The 21060-nt window shown below is 46.1% G+C and overlaps 1 protein-coding gene across 7 annotated transcripts in view; it reads left to right on the top strand.

Annotated features, from left to right (window-relative positions):
• The window catches only part of LOC129866629 (membrane-associated guanylate kinase, WW and PDZ domain-containing protein 2-like), a 274270-nt gene extending 254325 nt beyond the window's left edge, over positions 1–19945 (top strand). For 2 of the 7 annotated variants that reach the window (XM_055939392.1, XM_055939396.1), the window contains 6 exons: positions 5637–5970; positions 7391–7619; positions 8074–8217; positions 8401–8539; positions 15603–15691; positions 18122–18268. In XM_055939392.1, the coding sequence (XP_055795367.1) occupies positions 5637–5970; positions 7391–7619; positions 8074–8217; positions 8401–8539; positions 15603–15691; positions 18122–18178 (992 nt within the window). In that variant the 3' untranslated portion in view covers positions 18179–18268. Of the gene's footprint in view, positions 1–5636; positions 5971–7390; positions 7620–8073; positions 8218–8400; positions 9013–15602; positions 15692–18118 lie in introns of those variants that run through there. The other 5 variants (XM_055939393.1, XM_055939391.1, XM_055939390.1 and 2 more) reach the window with 5 other exon arrangements.
• Positions 19946–21060: the final 1115 nt, after the last annotated feature.

Below are 21060 nucleotides of genomic sequence, written 5' to 3'. Positions count from 1 at the left end.
TATCTTTTTTTTATTTTTTTTATTCTTTTTTTTACCCCCTTTTCGCCCCAATTTTCGTGGTATCCAATCGCTAGTAATTACTATCTTGTCTCATCGCTACAACTCCCGTACGGGCTCGGGAGAGACGAAGGTCGAAAGCCATGCGTCCTCCGAAGCACAACCCAACCAAGCCGCACTGCTTCTTTAACACAGCGCGCCTCCAACCCGGAAGCCAGCCGCACCAATGTGTCGGAGGAAACACCGTGCACCTGGCCCCCTTGGTTAGCGCGCACTGCGCCCGGCCCGCCACAGGAGTCGCTGGAGCGCGATGAGACAAGGATATCCCTACCGGCCAAACCCACCCTAACCCGGACGACGCTAGCCCAATTGTGCGTCGCCCCACGGACCTCCCGGTCGCGGCCGGCTGCGACAGAGCCTGGGCGCGAACCCAGAGACTCTGGTGGCGCAGTTAGCACTGCGATGCAGTGCCCTAGACCACTGCGCCACCCGGGAGGCCCTCATAATATGCATATCTTATCTTCTGGGGATGAGTAGCTGGCAGTTTAATTTGGGCATACTTTTCATCCAAAATTCCAAATGCTGCCCCCTACCCTAGAGAAGTTAAGGAACTCCAAAGTTAATGTCTCAACGTAGTGGCAGCCCACCACCATACTCTTACATTCTGCAGGAGAAAGAAGAAGAAAACCGTGTAGGGGAATTATCAGAGAACCCACGTAGGGTAATTAGCAAAGAACCCGCGCCTATAGCATGTTAAAGCAAGTCACAACACACACAAAACAAGCCAGTCGGCAAGTTGTGTAAGGTAAATACAGTTTGTGGCAGCAAGAGCCACCAATGTATTAATGGGTGCACACAGAGTCGTAGTGTAAAGCTAACGAAACAAGCACGGCAAACCACGGGCGGAAGATACAGATCAACCGTGCGCAGCGAGTGGAGCACTCAAGAGGAGGGGCTGGCCATGTGGCCAGCTGCTCCAGGCTGCAAACAGCCAGTGAGTATACTTCCACGCAAGATATTACACTTGCCAGCGACTTACCAAGCGAACTTCAGAAAGTTTGTACCTCAAACCATATGGACGTCCGCCGTGAAAATGAAAAAGAACGTGTGTCACGGCCATGGGATCTATATATAGGGGCAGACCCCAGCCGTGACACAAGTGTATATGGGAGTAAATCTGTAAATCATTTACATCATTACATTTAAGTCATTTAGCAGACGCTCTTATCCAGAGCGACTTACAAATTGGTGCATTCACCTAATGACATCCAGTGGAACAGCCACTTTACAATAGTGCATCTAGATCTTTTAAGGGGGGGGGGGGGGGGGGGGCAGAAGGATTGCTTTATCCTATCCTAGGTATTCCTTGAAGAGGTGGGGTTTCAGGTGTCTCCGGAAGGTGGTGATTGACTCCGCTGTCCTGGCGTCGTGAGGGAGTTTGTTCCACCATTGGGGTGCCAGAGCAGCGAACAGTTTTGACTGGGCTGAGCGGGAACTGTACTTCCTCAGTGGTAGGGAGGCGAGCAGGCCAGAGGTGGATGAACGCAGTGCCCTTGTTTGGGTGTAGGGCCTGATCAGAGCCTGAAGGTACTGAGGTGCCGTTCCCCTCACAGCTCCGTAGGCAAGCACCATGGTCTTGTAGCGGATGCGAGCTTCAACTGGAAGGCAGTGGAGAGAGCGGAGGAGCGGGGTGACGTGAGAGAACTTGGGAAGGTTGAACACCAGACGGGCTGCGGCGTTCTGGATGAGTTGTAGGGGTTTAATGGCACAGGCAGGGAGCCCAGCCAACAGCGAGTTGCAGTAATCCAGACGGGAGATGACAAGTGCCTGGATTAGGACCTGCGCCGCTTCCTGTGTGAGGCAGGGTCGTACTCTGCGGATGTTGTAGAGCATGAACCTACAGGAACGGGCCACCGCCTTGATGTTGGTGGAGAACGACAGGGTGTTGTCCAGGATCACGCCAAGGTTCTTAGCGCTCTGGGAGGAGGACACAATGGAGTTGTCAACCGTGATGGCGAGATCATGGAACGGACAGTCCTTCCCCGGGAGGAAGAGCAGCTCCGTCTTGCCGAGGTTCAGCTTGAGGTGGTGATCCGTCATCCACACTGATATGTCTGCCAGACATGCAGAGATGCGATTCGCCACCTGGTCATCAGAAGGGGGAAAGGAGAAGATTAATTGTGTGTCGTCTGCATAGCAATGATAGGAGAGACCATGTGAGGTTATGACAGAGCCAAGTGACTTGGTGTATAGCGAGAATAGGAGAGGGCCTAGAACAGAGCCCTGGGGGACACCAGTGGTGAGAGCGCGTGGTGAGGAGACAGATTCTCGCCACGCCACCTGGTAGGAGCGACCTGTCAGGTAGGACGCAATCCAAGCGTGGGCCGCGCCGGAGATGCCCAACTCGGAGAGGGTGGAGAGGAGGATCTGATGGTTCACAGTATCGAAGGCAGCCGATAGGTCTAGAAGGATGAGAGCAGAGGAGAGAGAGTTAGCTTTAGCAGTGCGGAGCGCCTCCGTGATACAGAGAAGAGCAGTCTCAGTTGAGTGACTAGTCTTGAAACCTGACTGATTTGGATCAAGAAGGTCATTCTGAGAGAGATAGCAGGAGAGCTGGCCAAGGACGGCACGTTCAAGAGTTTTGGAGAGAAAAGAAAGAAGGGATACTGGTCTGTAGTTGTTGACATCGGAGGGATCGAGTGTAGGTTTTTTCAGAAGGGGTGCAACTCTCGCTCTCTTGAAGACGGAAGGGACGTAGCCAGCGGTCAAGGATGAGTTGATGAGCGAGGTGAGGTAAGGTAGAAGGTCTCCGGAAATGGTCTGGAGAAGAGAGGAGGGGATAGGGTCAAGCGGGCAGGTTGTTGGGCGGCCGGCCGTCACAAGACGCGAGATTTCATCTGGAGAGAGAGGGGAGAAAGAGGTCAAAGCACAGGGTTGGGCAGTGTGAGCAGAACCAGCGGTGTCGTTTGACTTAGCAAACGAGGATCGGATGTCGTCGACCTTCTTTTCAAAATGGTTGACGAAGTCGTCTGCAGAGAGGGAGGAGGGGGGGGGAGGGGGAGGAGGATTCAGGAGGGAGGAGAAGGTGGCAAAGAGCTTCCTAGGGTTAGAGGCAGATGCTTGGAATTTAGAGTGGTAGAAAGTGGCTTTAGCAGCAGAGACAGAAGAGGAAAATGTAGAGAGGAGGGAGTGAAAGGATGCCAGGTCCGCAGGGAGGCGAGTTTTCCTCCATTTCCGCTCGGCTGCCCGGAGCCCTGTTCTGTGAGCTCGCAATGAGTCGTCGAGCCACGGAGCGGGAGGGGAGGACCGAGCCGGCCTGGAGGATAGGGGACATAGAGAGTCAAAGGATGCAGAAAGGGAGGAGAGGAGGGTTGAGGAGGCAGAATCAGGAGATAGGTTGGAGAAGGTTTGGGCAGAGGGAAGAGATGATAGGATGGAAGAGGAGAGAGTAGCGGGGGAGAGAGAGCGGAGGTTGGGACGGCGCGATACCATCCGAGTAGGGGCAGTGTGGGAAGTGTTGGATGAGAGCGAGAGGGAAAAGGATACAAGGTAGTGGTCGGAGACTTGGAGGGGAGTTGCAATGAGGTTAGTGGAAGAACAGCATCTAGTAAAGATGAGGTCAAGCGTATTGCCTGCCTTGTGAGTAGGGGGGGAAGGTGAGAGGGTGAGGTCAAAAGAGGAGAGGAGTGGAAAGAAGGAGGCAGAGAGGAATGAGTCAAAGGTAGACATGGGGAGGTTAAAGTCACCCAGAACTGTGAGAGGTGAGCCGTCCTCAGGAAAGGAGCTTATCAAGGCATCAAGCTCATTGATGAACTCTCCAAGGGAACCTGGAGGGCGATAAATGATAAGGATGTTAAGCTTGAAAGGGCTGGTAACTGTGACAGCATGGAATTCAAAGGAGGCGATAGACAGATGGGTAAGGGGAGAAAGAGAGAATGACCACTTGGGAGAGATGAGGATCCCGGTGCCACCACCCCGCTGACCAGAAGGTCTCGGGGTGTGCGAGAACACGTGGGCAGACGAAGAGAGAGCAGTAGGAGTAGCAGTGTTATCTGTGGTGAGCCATGTTTCCGTCAGTGCCAAGAAGTCGAGGGACTGGAGGGACGCATAGGCTGAGATGAGCTCTGCCTTGTTGGCCGCAGATCGGCAGTTCCAGAGGCTACCGGAGACCTGGAACTCCACGTGGGTCGTGCGGGCTGGGACCACCAGGTTAGGGTGGGCGCGGCCACGCGGTGTGAAGCGTTTGTATGGTCTGTGCAGAGAGGAGAGAACAGGGATAGACAGACACATAGTTGACAGGCTACAGAAGAGGCTACGCTAATGCAAAGGAGATTAGAATGACAAGTGGGCTACACGTCTCGAATGTTCAGAAAGTTAAGCTTACGTTGCAAAAAAATAAAAATAAAATACAAGATCTTATTGACTAAAATGATATAGTACTGCTGGCTGGTGAAGTAGCCTGGCTAGCAGTGGCTACGTTGTTGAAAGTGAAGCTGGCTAGGTAACCTCGACAATTTCACTAAATTTCTCTAAACTACACAATTATCATGGATACAAGGACAGCAAAGACAACTAGCTAACACTACGCGAATCAAGTCGTTCCGTTGTAATGTAAGTTTCTACAGTGCTGCTGTTCGGTAGAAGTTGGCTAGCTAGCAGTGTTGGCTAGGTAGGAGGACGGCAGCGCGGCAGGCGAAAAATAGCTGGCTAGCTAACCGATAATTACTCAAAGCTACACAATTATCTTAGATACAAAGATAGCAAAGAAAACTATGTAGCTAGCTAACACTACACAAGTCAAGTCGTTCCGTTGTAATGTAATCGTTTCTACAGTGCTGCTAATCGGTGGCTAGCTGGGTAGCTAGCAGGGTTGACTACGTTACGTTACGTTACGTTAGGGCGAGAATACCTGGCTAGCGAACCTCAGCGAACCTTGATAACTACACAATTATCACCGATACAAAGACGGCTATGTAGCCAGCTAAGTAGCTAGCTAAGATCGAACAAATACAAATCAAAGATAGCAAAGACAACTGTGTAGTCAGCCAACACTACACTGATCAAGTCGTTCCGTTGTAATGCACTCGTTTCTACAATGCTGCTATTCGGTGGCAAGCTGGCTAGCTAGCAGTGTTGGCTACGTTGCGTTACGTTAGGGCGAAAATAGCTGGCTGGCGAACCTCAATAACTACACAATTATGTTTGATGCAAAGACGGCTATGTAGCTAGCTAAGATCAAACAAATCAAACCGTTGTACTGTAATGAAAATGAAAATCAGACCGTTGTACTATAATGAAATGTAATGAAAAGTTATACTACTATTCGGTAGACGGTGGACGTTTGCTAGCTGCTGGGCAGATAGCAGTGTGGACTACGATAGGCGACGAAATACGATAATTACGCAATTATCTTTTATACACAGACGGCTAAGTAGCTAGCTAAGAAGAAATTGCTAAGGTTAGACAAATTAAACCGTTGTACTATAATGAAATGTAATGAAATGTAATGAAAAGTTATACTACCTGCAGAGCGAATGCAAATGCGACCGCTCGCTCCAAACCGGATGTTGCTGCTCAGTGATACCAATATATTGGAATGATCCAATATAGTGAAACATAACTCCATCTCTCCATCTTAGATCCCCACTCGAGGCCCAGCTCAGAGAAGCAGAGCCCCATGACCCAGAAACACAGCCCCCAGGCCCAGCCCAGCCCCATAGTCAACCAGCCCAGCCAAGGAGCATCCCAGCCTGGTCATGCACCAGCCCAGCCAGGCCAGACAACCACCACCCAGGAAGGCCCAGCACCACCAGCTCTGCCCGGCCAAACACCAGACCAGCCAGGCCAAGTACCAGCAGCAGCCACGCAGCCTACCCCAGGAGCGGCCGCCCAGCCCAGCCCGGCAGGGACCGAGCCGAGCCCGGTCGCCCAGCCACCCGGCCACCCTCCCCCGCTCTACCTCCACGACGGCAGGTATTTCAAATCAAATAACATTTTATTTGTCACATGCACCAAACCTTACACTGAAATGCTTACTTACAAGCCCATAACCAACAATGCAGTTAAGGAAAATACCTAAAAAAAAGTATGAAATAAAAGTAACATAATTAAGGAGCAGCAGTAAAATAACAATTGCGAGGCTATATACAGAGGGTACCGGTACAGAATCAATGTCCAGGGGCACCAGTTAGTCGAGGTAATATGTACATGTAGGTAGAGTTATTAAAGTGACTATGCATAGATAATTACAGAGCGTAACAGCAGCGTAAAAGAGGGGGAGGCAATGCAAATAGTCTGGGTCGCCATTTCATTAGATGTTCAGGAGTCTTATGGCTTGTGGGTAGAAGCTGTTTAGAAGCCTCTTGGACCTAGACTCCGGTTCCGCTTGCCGTGCGGTAGCAGAGAGGACAGTCTGACTAGGGTGGCTGGAGTCTTTGACAATTTTTAGGGCCTTCCTCTGACACCGCCTGGTAGAGAGGTCCTGGATGGCAGGAAGCTTGGCCCCGGTGATGTATTGGGCCGTATATGCACTGCCCTCTGTCGTGCCTTGCGGTCGGAGGCCGAGCAGTTACCATACCAGGCAGTGATGCAACCCGTCAGGATGCTCTCGATGGTGCAGCTGTAGAACCTTTTGAGGATCTGAGGACCCGTGACAAATCTTTTCAGTCTCCTGAGGGGGAATAGGTTTTGTCGTGCCCTCTTCACAACTGTCTTGGTGTGCTTGGACCATGTTAGTTTGTTGGTGATGTGGACGCCAAGGAACTTGAAGCTAGCAACCTACTCCACTACAGCCCCGTCGATGAAAATGGGGGCGTGCTCGGTCCTCCTTTTCCTGTAGACCACAATCATCTCCTGTTAGGATGGAGGAATGCTCATTACGACTACAGTTAAGAGGCTGCTTTTCCTGTGCCGTTTGGGAATGACGGAGATATTACATTGCATTGTGTGTGTGTGCGGCGTGCGTGAGCCTGCCTGCGTGCGTGTGTGCATGCTTTTCCAATCAGCGAGAGCGTGCACTTGGGTTGTATGTGTGCAGGGTAGGTGGACGTATGCTACGATTGTGGATGTTTGTATACATTTACGGATGTGTGTGTATAATACATGGCGCCCAGCCGGAGGGCTTATGTTCTCTGTCACACCCAGAGAGAGAGCTGCCACCGTGAAGGGTTCTTGTGTGTGTGTGTGTGTGTGTGTGTGTGTGTGTGTGTGTGTGTGTGTGTGTGTGTGTGTGTGTGTGTGTGTGTGTGTGTGTGTGTGTGTGTGTGTGTGTGTGTGTGTGTGTGTGTGTGTGTGTGTGTGTGTGTGTGTGTGTGTGTGTGTGTGTGTGTGCACTTACATTACATAGGGAATACGCACATTCTTTCTCAACCTCATATTTGTTTGGTGTCTACAGGTCAGAGGTGAAAGCCAGGCAGGACGTGAAACCGGATATCCGCCAGCCTCCGTTCACCGATTACCGGCAGCCCCCCGTCGACTACCGGCACCCTCCGGTGGCTGATTACCGGCAGCCGCCCACACTGGATTATCGTCACCCTCCTCCCCTCATCGACTACAGACAACACTCGACAACACTCGCTGCACAGTTCCCTCTAGCACAGTTTCCACCTGACTTCAGACCACAGGTAAGACTGCACATCCCAGAAGCCATTACTACAGTACACACCATATGGACGACTACATACCCCAGAATTCCCTAGTACAAACACTCAAAATCTGCACAGCTTTCATTGGTGCAGTTCTCCCCGGATTTCAGACCACAGATAAGACTGCACATCCTAGAATCCCTTACTAAACATCCCAGTTGCGACTACATATCCGAGAATCCCCTATTACAGAAAATACTTAGTGGACAGACAGTTCCCTTTAGAGCAGTTCCCCCCAGACTTTAGACCACAGGTAAGTCTATACATCCCAGAATCCTCTACTGGACACCACAGGTAAGACAACATACCCCAGAATCCCATATTACAGACAGCATGTAAAACTACACATACCAGACTACAGACAGGTATAAGTTGATTATGTATTGGCTATATTTTTTATGAATGTTGCTTCTTGGTTGTGTGCTGTGCACAGGACTTTGACTACTTCACGGTAGAGCTGGAGAAGAGTGTGAAGGGTTTTGGCTTCAGTATCCGTGGGGGACGGGAGTACAAGATGGATCTGTTTGTTTTGCGGCTTGCAGAGGATGGGCCAGCCATCCGCAATGGCAGAATGAGGGTGAGGGACATCACTTCCTGTCCTGACTGCAAACACAGCAACATTCTTTTCCAGCCCAATAGCAATGCGGTACTTCATATAATTTGACAAGTCTCTATGTTCATCCTGTCCCATCTTTACTCTCTTTTTTTATCGCTTTGTTTCTTTTCTCTCACTCTCCCTCTCGCTATTTCTCTCTCTCAGGTGGGGGATCAAATCATTGAGATAAATGGCGACAGTACCCGGGACATGACTCATGCCCGGGCCATCGAGTTGATCAAGGCGGGGTGCAGGCGGGTGAGACTGTTGCTAAAGAGAGGCACGGGACAAGTGCCTGAGTATGGTGGGTCTCCTCCCAAATAAACCTCCATCTTCATTTTTTTCTCTCTTTCCCTCTCTCGCTTTATAATTTCTCTCTCTTTTGATTATATATTTCTCTCTCAATCTTTCTTTTTGGTTGACAATCTCTCTCTTGTGCTAGTTTTTTTTTAATTTTCTCTCTTGTTCCCCATCATCGCTCAACTCTCTCTATCTCTCTCTCTCTCTCTGTCCCCCCCGTCTTTCATATCAATTTCAATCAAATTCAAAGTGCTTTATTAGCATGGGAAACATATGTTTACATTGCCAAACCAAGTGAAATAGATAATAAACAAAAGTGAAATAAACATTAAATAATGAACAGTAAACCTTACACTCAAAAGTTCAAAAGGAATAGAGACATTTCAAATGTGATTTTATGGCTAAATACAGTGTGGTAACGATGTGCAAATAGTTATAGGGAAAATAAATAAACATAAATATGGGTTGTATTTACAATGGTGTTTGTTCTTCACTGGTTGCTGCTCTGATGACACACTGTGGTATTTCACCCAATAGATATGGGAGTTTATCAGAATTAAATTTGTTTTCGAATTCTTTGTGAGTCTGTGTAATCTGAGGGAAATATGTGACCTGCCGACTCGATTCTGTTTTATGTAGCAAAATTTGAAATGGTGTTTTTACATTGTATAAAAGTAGAGACTCAAGAGATAGAAAATGGTATATCATACACTACAGATGAGGAACAATGGGAAGGTAATTCTGCTTTGGAAGTTGATAAACTTGTAACCTCACTTTTGAGAAAATGGCCTTGAATGTTTTGGTACACCTACTGGACAGCTCTTCTTTGTCTACACCCATTCAGTATCGTTCACACCATCTTAAGAATTACCTCAAGAATTGCCTCAGCCGAAAGGCTCGGCACACGCATACTCAGGCAGACTGGCTATCATTCAGCCAAATGAGAAAGAATTGCACTCAGGCTATCCGGAAGGCCAAAGTTAGTTTCTTTAAAGAGCAGTTCTCTCTCTGTGGGTCTAACCCCAAGAAGTTATGGAAAATGTATAAAGACCTGGAGAATAAACCATACTCCTCACACCTGCCCATGTCCCTTAATGTTGATGGTTGTTACTGACAAGAAGCACATGGCTGAACTCTTTAATCACCACTTCATTAAGTCAGGATACCTATTTCACTCAGCCATGCCTCCTTGCCCGTCCAACATTTTCCTCATCTCCCACCCCTTCTAATGAGACTATCCCTGATGCTTCTCCTCTTTTTCCCCTGCCACGCTACAAAGTTTCTCCCTGCAGGCAGTCACTGAGTCTGAGGTGCTAAAGGAGCTCCTGAAACTTGACCCCCAAAAAACATCTGGGTCAGATGGTTTAGACCCTTTCTTCTTTAAGGTTGCTGCCCCTATAATCGTGAATCCTATCTCTGACCTTTTTAACCTGTCTCTCCTTTCTGGGGAGGTTCCCATTGCTTGGAAGGTAGCCTCAGTTTGTCCTTTATTGAAAGGGGGAGATCAAGCTGATCCTAACTGTTATAGGCCTATTTCTATTTTGCCCTGTTTATCAAAAGTGTTGGAAAAACTTGTCAATAATCAACTGACTGGCTTTCTTGAGGTCTGTAGTATTCTCTCAGGAATGCAATCTGGTTTCCACTCAGGTTATGGACCTGTCACTGCAACCTTAAAGGTCCTCAATGATGTCACCATTGCCCTTGATTCTAAGCAATATTGTGCTGCTATTTTTATTGACTTGGCCAAAGCTTTTGATACGGTAGACCATTCCATTCTTGTGGGCCGGCTAAGGAATATTGGTGTATCTCTGAGGGGTCTTTGGCCTGGTCTACTAACTACCTCTCTCAAAGAGTGCAGTGTATAACGTCAGAAAATCTGCTGTCTCAGCCACTGCATGTCACCAAGGGAGTACCCAAAGCTCGATCCTAGGCCCCACGCTCTTCTCAATTTACATCAACTACATAGCTCAGGCAGTAGGAAGCTCTCTCATCCATTTATATGCAGATGATAGTCTTATACTAAGCAGGTGCCTCCCCGGATTTTGTGTTAAATGCTCTACAACAAAGCTTTCTTAGTGTTCAACAAGCTTTCTCTACCCTTAATCTTGTTCTGAACACCTCCATAACAAAGGTCATGTGGTTTGGTAAGAAGAATGCCCCTCTTCCCACAGGTGTGATTACTACCTCTGAGGGTTTAGAGCTTGAGGTAGTCACCTCATACAAGTACTTGGGAGTATGGCTAGACGGTACAGTGTCCTTCTCTCAGCACATATCAAAGCTGCAGGGTAAAGTTAAATCTAGACTTGGTTTCCTCTATCGTAATCGCTCCTCTTTCACCCCAGCTGCCAAACTAACCCTGATTCAGATGACCATCCTACCCATGCTAGATTACGGAGACATGATTTATAGATCGGCAGATAAGGGTGCTCTCGAGCGGCTAGATGTTCAGATTTGCCACCAATGCTCCTTATAGGACACTTCAATGCACTCTATACTCCTCTGTATACTGGTCGCAAGACCCACTGGTTGATGCTTATAAACCCTTTTAGCCCTCACTCCCCCATATCTGAGATATCTACTGCATTCCACATCCAACACCCGTTTTGCCAGTCACATTCTGTTAAATGTCCCCAAAGCACACACATTCCTGAGTCACTCGTCTTTTCAGTTCGCTGCAGCTAGCGACTGGATCGAGCTGCAACAAACACTCAAACTGGACAGTTATCTCAATCTATTCATTCAAAGAATCTGAGCAGTTGTGGCTGCTTTGTGTGTTGTATTGTTGTCTCTACCTTCTTGCCCTTCATGCTGTTGTCTGTGCCCAATAACGTTTGTACCATGTTTTGTGCTGCTACCATGTTCAAAACAAATCACCTTTTTTATATAGCCCTTCTTACAACAGCTGAGATATCAAAGTGCTGTACAGAAACCCAGCCTAAAACCCCAAACAGCAAGCAATGCAGGTGTAGAAGCACGGTGGCTAGGAAAAACTCCCTAAAAAGGCCAAAACCTAGGAAGAAACCTAAAGAGGAACCAGGCTATGAGGGGTGGCCAGTCCTCTTCTGGCTGTGCCGGGTGGAGATTATAACAGAACATGGTCAAGATGTTCAAATGTTCATAAATGACCAGCATGGTCAAATAATAGTAATCACAATGAACAGGTCAGGGCTGTGTTGCTGCCATGTTGTTTTCATGTTGTTTTGCTAACATGCTATGTTGTCATTTGTTGCTGCCTTGCTATGTTGTTAGGTCTCTCTTTATGTAGTGTAGTGTTGTGTTGTCCCTCTTGTGTTTTGTCCTATATTTATATTGTATTTATTCATTTTTTTAAATCCCAGGCCCCCGTCTTCGCCTGAGGTAGGGTTGATCCGAGCGTTCTGACCTAACAACAGCAGTCAAGCACCCAAGCTAACTGGCTAACGTTGGCTAGCTTGCGAGCTACTTCCAGACACAAACGAGGGAACAGCTCACTCTGACCATTTTACTCGCCATAATAGAGCTGATTAGGCTGTTTTTATGTTATCCAGAGCGTTGGCTACCACAACTGTGCTGCTGGCAACAATTGAGCGTCTGTAAATTCGTCAGTTATTCTGCGCTCTGGCACACTCAGACGGGTGCTCTGAAATCAGAGTAGATAGCCAGAGGGAATTTACCAGCTACGTCTATCGACAGCTGTCGCAGTGACAACATGAACATTCTATTGAAAGGGTTACTTGCATAGTGGAGTCTTTGTTTAGACATATAGCTAGCTTGCTAAACAATGAACCATAATCCCATAATCCCATAACGTTACTACCCTGCATGAATCTGCAGGTAGCTAACCAACCAGGTTCAATGTTAGCTAGCTAGCTAACATTAGGCTATAACTATAGCAATGCAATTGACTCTGAGATACGAAAAACATTAGTACACAGATCATACACGTAACGTTAGCTAGCAAGCCAGCCAGCTAACGTTGGCTAGCTATCGAACAGCACGCTTTAACTTGAAATGAAAACAACTTTCTGACTAAACTAGAACTGTGTAATATTTGAAAATGTAGCTAGATAGACTATCTTACCCGTCCATATACATGGATGGATGCTTTTCCCTCTCTGTCATGGATGCCATGGTTGCCTTAGTTTGAAGATGTAATCCGGAGACAGGTGTTTTATGCAATAGCCTTTTGTGTGTTCTTTTTTTGACTCTGTCTGCATATTTGCAATCAAAAGGCAGAATTTCCTCCATCTCCTTAGCTATCATACTCTAAATCCACCGTGCATTCCACCGATTTCAAAACGTTGTCCTCCAGAAAGTGAAGAGCAACACCTTTTCAGTTCTACTTTGTGATATCTTTAAAAAAGCTGTGTTAGAAATTTCTATCTCCATGGCGACATATGTCTAGTTTCCTCAAATGAGTCACATATGTGTCTCTAATATAGTCATAGATTTGGCAGGAGGTTAGGAAGTGCAGTTTCCACCTCATTTTGTGGGCAGTGTGCACATAGCCTGTCTTCTCCTGAGAGCCAGGTCTGCTTACGGCGGCCTCTCTCAATAGCAAGGCTATGCTCACGGAGTCTGTACATAGTCAAAGCTTTCCTTAATTTTGGGTCAGTCACAGTGGTCAGGTATTCTGCCGCTGTCTGCTCCCTGTTTAGGGCCAAATAGCATTCTAGTTTTCTCTGTTATTTTGTTAATTCTTTCCAATGTGTCAAGTCATTTTCTTTCCGTTTTGTAATGATTTGGTTGGGTCTAATTTCATCATCGCTCATTCACTCTCTCTGTTTCTCTTTCGCTCTCTCTCACTCTCTCTCTCTCTCTCTAGCCCCGTTTATACCTGGTTCTAACATGCGTCCGTTGTCCTGATCTTGACCGCAATCTGATTCTGCCCACATTTTTCGACGAGTTTAGACAATCAAAAGATGCATTTTGAACTGATTGTGATTAGATCTTCATGACCACCTCAGGAGGTAGTTGAAGACACATCTTGTACAGGTAACCTTGAAGTGTAAACAAATCCTGACAATGAAAGCAAATAGATTAGGCCAACGTCACAGTTATTTCTCCCCTCTAAAAAAAATCAGAATAATCACACCGACCAGTTGAGGTAGTAGCCTAATTATGGACAACGGTAACTTTACAATTCCTCTAGAATTAAGATCATGGTCTTCATTAGAAACCATGTGCCGACTGACACCGTGGACTGATGCCACATAAAAGTAGCCTAAAGAGCGCTACGTATTGTATATTAAATTGGACAGTGGCCTCGTTCATGCTTACAGAGAACTATACGCCTTTACTTATCAGTTTGGACATCTTCTGCAACTTAGTGCTAGAGATTTGTCTGGAAAATGCTCAAAGATTCACAGAATATAATATAATGAAATAAAATTGAAAAGGATTGCATTATATTACAGGCATCAGATTCTAATTAAGTATGAGCCTAAACAGTTTTACCAAAGGGGAAAAAATGGACTTCCTGAAGAAGGTCTGTGGTTTGGTTTCCTCCAAATCATTGATTAGTGATTATTCACTTTCTTTCACTCATCGAGGGTGGATAGACTGATATAGCTACTAGCATTACAGAGTTTAAACTGAACTACAAATTTATTAGGTATGCATGGGACATACCATGATGGAGTCGCAGCAGAGAGAGTAGTGCATTACAAGTGTATGTCAAGGTATAATGTGTAAGCCTAATTTTCCTCCTGTAACCTGCCTTTAGCTCTAGCCAGAGTGCACATTTATAAAATTTCTAAAGAAAAGCCACTGTATTATGTTCATATCTGATATAGAAACTGAATTTGACTATTGACATGACCAAAAAAAAGTATATGAAACACTAAGCAGCTTACCAAAAGCACTGTCCAGAATAAACAATGGGCTGGACTGTCACCCATGGGCTTTGGGTTCTCAGGTTCCCACCATTACAGTCATTGGCTTTTCTGTACAATGTTTTCAGTTATTTGATTTTGCGCTGGCATTGGCCGTGGGAATGGGAGAACCCTTTTTCTGTCATTAAAGGACGATATCTGTTCATAAATATCTTTATTTCTATAAGCGTTATCTAACTTTGTTTGGCGTGGCCTTAAAATAGAGGTGAAGACAACGTCAACGTCACAAGATGGCAAGGTTATTTCCAAGACAAGATGACAATAATATAAAGGCAGTGTGCGTAAACGTCCATGCGTAAAGATCACCCCTGTTCAGACCTGTTTGGATAAATGTGTTGTGACATTCAGAGATGCGCTGTAGCCTACTTTGTGTTTCTACTGTGTGCATTAGGGGCTAAGTGTAATTCTTTTAATGTATTGTGCATTGATTATAATTTGTAAACACATTCAGATACTCAGCTGGTGTGTTTGGTGAGTTTTTTTTAGGGATGAGTATTCATTTGAATATTAAATATGTAATATTCATTTTGTACGACTGTGGACAGGTCGAGGTTATCGGGACAGTATTATCCCCAGTCTTAAAATGTTGGATAACCAAAGTATGCTATAATGATAAAATGATTAAACATAAAAGTGTGCTGTTTTTTGTCGATATACACAGCTTGTGTCATAAGGTGAGGTCCAAGGCAGGTAGAAATAATTTGCGTACAGGAGGGACCAGTGTATCTGGTTACAATGCAGACTCAGTGGGCAAATAAGATACACATTTTATTACCATGTGTATACGCAACTAATCTCGATCAGATAGTGATCGGATCATCCTGAAGGATGGTGACAACCACATGTTAATGCAAGGTGTAATCACGGCTTCCCTCTCACACACACTAATGCAGACCACCGCAAATGTTACAGCCATGATGTGTGCTATAAACAGCAGATAATACCTGAAATGTTACCTACTCTTACTGCTACTGCTCTGTGGAACCTGAAAGACACCTTAACTGACACAACAAAAGCTTCAGCTAATTCAATCTGCTTCCATAACCCGACATTGAAACAACATCTGAGAAGCTTCTGATGATGCTTTCTGCTTGTCAAACTGTCCTTTGTGAAATAACACGAGTGGAAATGTCTTTTTAACCCCTTTGCTTTAACTCTAATGATTGGTATAGGCTTTTACTCCACTTCCCTTAGGAATGGTACCTTCCAACCTCTCCATGTGCATGAAAGGTGATATGCTAAGCTCACCCTATTTCTTCCTAATGGGCCACTCTAAAGACACGGTTCGTGAAAAGCTGCATGTCTTTCTCTCCATTCTGACTCTCATTTAAATCTGTGCTTGTTTGTGTGAATGCGTGTGTGTGTAAGTGCATGAGTGCAAGTGTGTGTGTGCTGGCGTGTATCCTACGTGTGTGTGTGTGTGTGTGTGTGTGTGTGTGTGTGTGTGTGTGTGTGTGTGTGTGTGTGTGTGTGTGTGTGTGTGTGTGTGTGTGTGTGTGTGTGTGTGTGTGTGTGTGTGTGTGTGTGTGTCCTACATGTGTGTATGTGCATCGCTGCGTGCCTCTGTGTCAGTGCGTGTGTATGGTAATATCTGTTTATGTGCTGAGACAATCACCCTTGTGTTTGGTTGTGGTGGTCTCAGTAGAAAAAGCAATCAGGTCTGAAGAGGACCTGCACCACAGTAGATGATGCAATGAAGTGCACCCTCAGTAAAGGGAAACTGCTCTCAGTGTTGACCAGGGCCATCCTCACACACGCACACGCACACACACCCTCTTCAGTAATAGACCGATCATGTCACACACAGAGTGCATCCCAGGTGGCACCCTAAATGGGCCCTAGTCAAAAGTAGTGCACTGTATAGGGAATAGGGTGCCATTTAGAACGCATACATAATGATATATATATATATATACACTCAGTGGCATTGACACATTCACTTACTGTTCGATTGAAAGTTAGAAAGGGCAAATCAAATTACCTAAGCGACATTGAGCGTGGTATGATCGTCGGTGCCAGGCGCGCCGGTTCCAGTATCTCAGAAACCTCCTGGGCTTTTCACGCATGACAAGTGTCTAGGGTTTACCGAGAATGGTGCGACAAACCAAAAACATCCATTCAGCAGCAGTCCTGTGGGTGAAAACAGCTTGTTAATGAGAGGCCGAATGAGAATGTCAAGATTCGTGTAAGCTAACAGGTGGGCCACAAACAAGCGGTGCAGTACAACAGTGGTGTGCAGAACAACCTTGTCCCGGATGGGTTAATGCAGCAGGCGACCACATCGGGTTCCACTCCTATCAGCTAAAAAACAAGAAGAACCAGCCCCAGTGGGCACGCGATCACCAACACAGGACAATGGCAAAAACAGTGGCAAAACATTGCCTGGTCTAGCAAATCCCAGTTCCTGTTGCGTCATGCTGATGGCAGAGTCAGGATTTGGCTTAACATTCTTTACGTTTGCGAGCGTTGTAAAATAAATGGACACATACGTGTTATTCAATAATTGAATCCAAATTGCTCGCGCACATCAACGAGCTTTTGCATAGCCAGGCGCTAAAATAGAACTTGGTTCTATCTTGGTTCTATTTTAGATGCTTGACGTGTTGCATATCCCGCCTCTCTAATATCCTCATTGGTTGTTAGGAGCATATACCCACATGGTTGATTGAAAGATGAATTGAGCTCCACACTCCAGCCTAGTTGGTGGTGGTAATGCACCTTAAAGTTGGTTGCCAAACGCCATATAAAGTCCACAGAAGAAGAAGACTGAAGGAGGAGAGATTACTAGAAACAAACTAAATCCCCCCCTTTTATCTGTGGATTAATTGTCGAAGTAGAGAGCACACGATTTTGTTTGACTCAAAATTGGTCAAAATTCTACAAAGATCCACGAAAAGAGGACCTTGTGCATTTCAGGTAAAATAACAACCCAATGTTTATATCCCAGAACCAATTAGCTTGCAACAGCAAGCTAGCTAAATGTCCATGAAGGTTTCATGTGTTTCGACCTGTCCCCAAATGAATATGGTGGTTTCAGAGTTTGTTTTGATATTTCAACCTGCGTGTCCTGATCGCATCTGGTGTGGGTGGACAAAATCAACATGTGCGTGCCCGGTGTAGTCAGCATTTAAGCAGCATGAGTCTATTGCCCCATCCTGCCTACTGTCAAGGTACAGGCTGGTGGCGGTGGTGTAATGGTGTGAGGAATGTTTTCTTGGCACACGTTAGGTCCCTTGTTACCAACGCGCCCATGCCCCGAATAATTCAGTCTGTTCTGGAGGCAAAGGTGGGTCCGTACTAGATGGGTGTACATAAGTAACAGGCCACTGAGTGTATATAGTCCTGACTGTCCTGGTGATGCCAGTGCAGCTGTGTGGATACATAAGGAGATTATAGAGAGATAATACTATTTTATTTTGGTCTAGCAAGGCTTCAGTCTTGATTGACATCATTCCTCTTCTTTATCCTGCAATTATTTGGCCATAGGGAAAACAATTATACTCAGGGAGACTATTATGGGTCAGCTTAACAACTGTGTGTGTGTGTGTGTGTGTGTGTGTGTGTGTGTGTGTGTGTGTGTGTGTGTGTGTGTGTGTGTGTGTGTGTGTGTGTGTGTGTGTGCATGCATACTTATGTCTGTCTGTCTGTGTGTGTGTCACTGCTTATCAACCTGTAGTGTGTATCTCTGACTGGGTGTCATCCTCTCTCAGTAGACGGTGCCTCCCCCTGGGATACCCTTCCTCCAGCCCTCTCTGCCCTGCAGGAAGTGACCCTTGACCCCCAGCAGCCGCCCACCTCATCTCTCTCATCCCATCCAGCCTCCACCCTAGACTCCCCCCACCAGCTCTCTCTAGAGGCCTCACCGCGTACGGCAGCCCAGGCTCCAGACCCCAGCTCCACGAGAGGGGCTACAGGTGGCAGGTCCCAAACCAAGTGCACTGTCCGGGAGCAGGAAACCCCACATGGGCCTGGGTAGGTGGAGGGGGGACCCCAAGAGCCCCAGCCTACGCTGCGGTCCCCCAACGCTCTGAGGGAACTCAGCGGAGAGGATGGAGAGCAGCAGCACCGGCGCCCCTGGTGGGGAGAGTGCACACACACCCACGTAGGCTCCGAACACTGCCTTATGGCCCTGGGACTCTTCCTACCTGAGTGTGAGTCTGAACGGAGGCGGTGGAGATTGGTTTACTGGTATACACTGGACCAGACCACTTCTGACCAGGTTGGACTGGCTGGCTCTTCATAGGCTCCCAAATCCAACCCACCACTCACACCATCAGATACAAGAGGGATCTCTCTCTCTCTACCTCTCTCTCTCTCTCTCTACCTCTCTCTCTACCTCTCTCTCTCTCTCTACCTCGCTCTCTCTCTCTCTCTCTCTCTCTCTCTCTCAAGATGATTACAACCCACCACCTTAAAAACTGAAAGATATATTACAGTTGTGTGTGTAACCATAAGTGCGTTGGTTTTGACCGAGTTTGGAAAACCCTTGGTTATGTTACTAGAAATAGACTAGATTCTCAGTGGCGAGTTTAGCATGCAAATCTTGGTGGGGCAAAAGAAAAAAAAAAAGTGGGATGCATGCCAGCAAAGCAGTTAGGTCCTACATAAACCTGTACCAACAGCAGTCCCAACATCTTACCACTGCTACACCTGGTTATCAGCGGAGCCTTGTATGGCAGCGAAACAGTTCATTCAGACTCATTTACTGCCTTTTAAAAAAACATAGCTGATATGGCTGACTTGCTTAAACACGTGTGGTTTCTAATGACAACTGAGATGTACAAACTATGCCATAAGGGGACGACAAGCGGATAAGAGTCTATCGTAATTTCAATTAAGACATTAATTAGCTACTAACATCTTACTACACAACATACACTTAGTATTACTTTCTTAGCTACAGTATACATATCGCCCTGGCATATTACAAAATGTATGCAGCAACATACAATACATTTTTGGACTCACCTTGTTGTGCTGTGCTCACTTGAACAGGAAGGTGGCGTCGCGGTCCTTGGTGGGCAAATTTTGTCATCAAACTCTGATAATCTCTGGATTTATGGTGCTTTCAAAACAAAAAAAAACAAGGTTGAATCATGATGACGTCATTGATCTTCAGGTCGTAGCTCTAGAAAGAGGCCAGATTTACAATACCGAGTTGGATGACCGTTCAAAAAGTATTTTTCCAGTCGGAGCTCGTTTATTCCCGACTTCCCAGTTAACTTGACTTCAGTGAGTTCAAGACTTCACAGTTCCGAGTTAACATTTGTTTCGAGGGCAGCACAAATCATGCTTCATTGATAGCATGGCCAATGTTGAATGTTTATCATTTTAAACTTGGAAAAGAGCCACTTAATCCCAGATTTGGGACCACACAGCCACTGATTCCTTCCAAACCACTCATTGTTGATTTTGCAATTTCCAATTTGTCGTGTAATGTTTATGTCCAATGGCCGATGGGCACCGATATGTTTCATCTATAATTTCTCTTCATTATTTCTCTTCATATGACCAGGATTAAAAAGGATTCGCCAGTAGATTGTTGACTTGATTCATGATGACTGCTAGCTAAGATTTTGAAAGTATGATGTTGACATGATCGGTCCAATCAAAGCTACTGTACATATAATGTGATTTGACGTCATTTTATCTTTGGCCAATGACCTTCTTGGATGTGCACTTCTAATGTAACTCTATGGCAGCACCCAAGGGGCTAGAATTTTCTAAGTCAACCCTTAGACTTGGAGGTGAAGTAGTGTCCCCATGAGTGACAGAACACTGAGCCAATCACGGCACAACGCTCCGTATTTTCTGCTGTCTTGCCCCACCACAGAAAGCACTGAGCTAGGCAGAAACAGCTGCATTTTGGAGTTGCCTTACTCAAGAAAACAAAAAAAGAGACCATGTTTGTATGCGGCTTTATTAACTCAATGAGGTATATTATTTTTTACATTGTTTGCAAACTGATATGTGACACATATTAATGCCAACAGGAAAGCCCCCCCTTTCCACAAATGTGGGGCTCAAAACAGGTGTCCTGAATGACGGGTCGCCACTGTAGATTCTATAACTATGGAAATTTTTAGCTGGTCTATGCTGTATGTACAGTATGTGTCAGCAGCACGTGAAACAGAGAACTCTAGCTGTCCATTCTATATTTTCCATTTCTATGCCTTTTACTGTGCATCATGAACCACAACACTGTGGGGGTTCGGGGCATAGGATTTGTTGAGGAGCGGAGTTTTTACATGGGATACGAGGTGGGGCAGATCACAACGACGGAGTCATTGCATTTTGGTACACCAGAAGTATATTCATTTCTAATGGAACGCGCCGTTTGCCTTGCAGCATTGCGTTGCAGTTGCAGTGTATTCTGTGTGGTGCAGATGTTGGATTTAGCTTTTGTTTCAGCTTGAGGGAGCTGAAATGCAGAACTGGAGTGAGAGATTATACAGTATTGTACAGTACACATATCAAACAGCACATCATCGGTGGCTAGTACCAAGGTGTAAGCCTACTGTTTCTGTTTGGTCTACAGCGTCAGAAAACATTTTGAAACTTCACAGTGCAAAATAATCATATGCAGAAGAATCATAAAAAGTCTGACTTCTTTAGCCTACTAGCTTTTTCATCATATTATGGGTCCCTAAAT

Source organism: Salvelinus fontinalis, chromosome 12 (assembly GCF_029448725.1).
Source record: "Salvelinus fontinalis isolate EN_2023a chromosome 12, ASM2944872v1, whole genome shotgun sequence".
In the NCBI taxonomy this organism is placed as follows: Eukaryota; Metazoa; Chordata; class Actinopteri; order Salmoniformes; family Salmonidae; genus Salvelinus; species Salvelinus fontinalis.
Note: the sequence above shows the minus strand (reverse complement) of the source record. Positions and strands in the feature narration are given on the sequence as shown.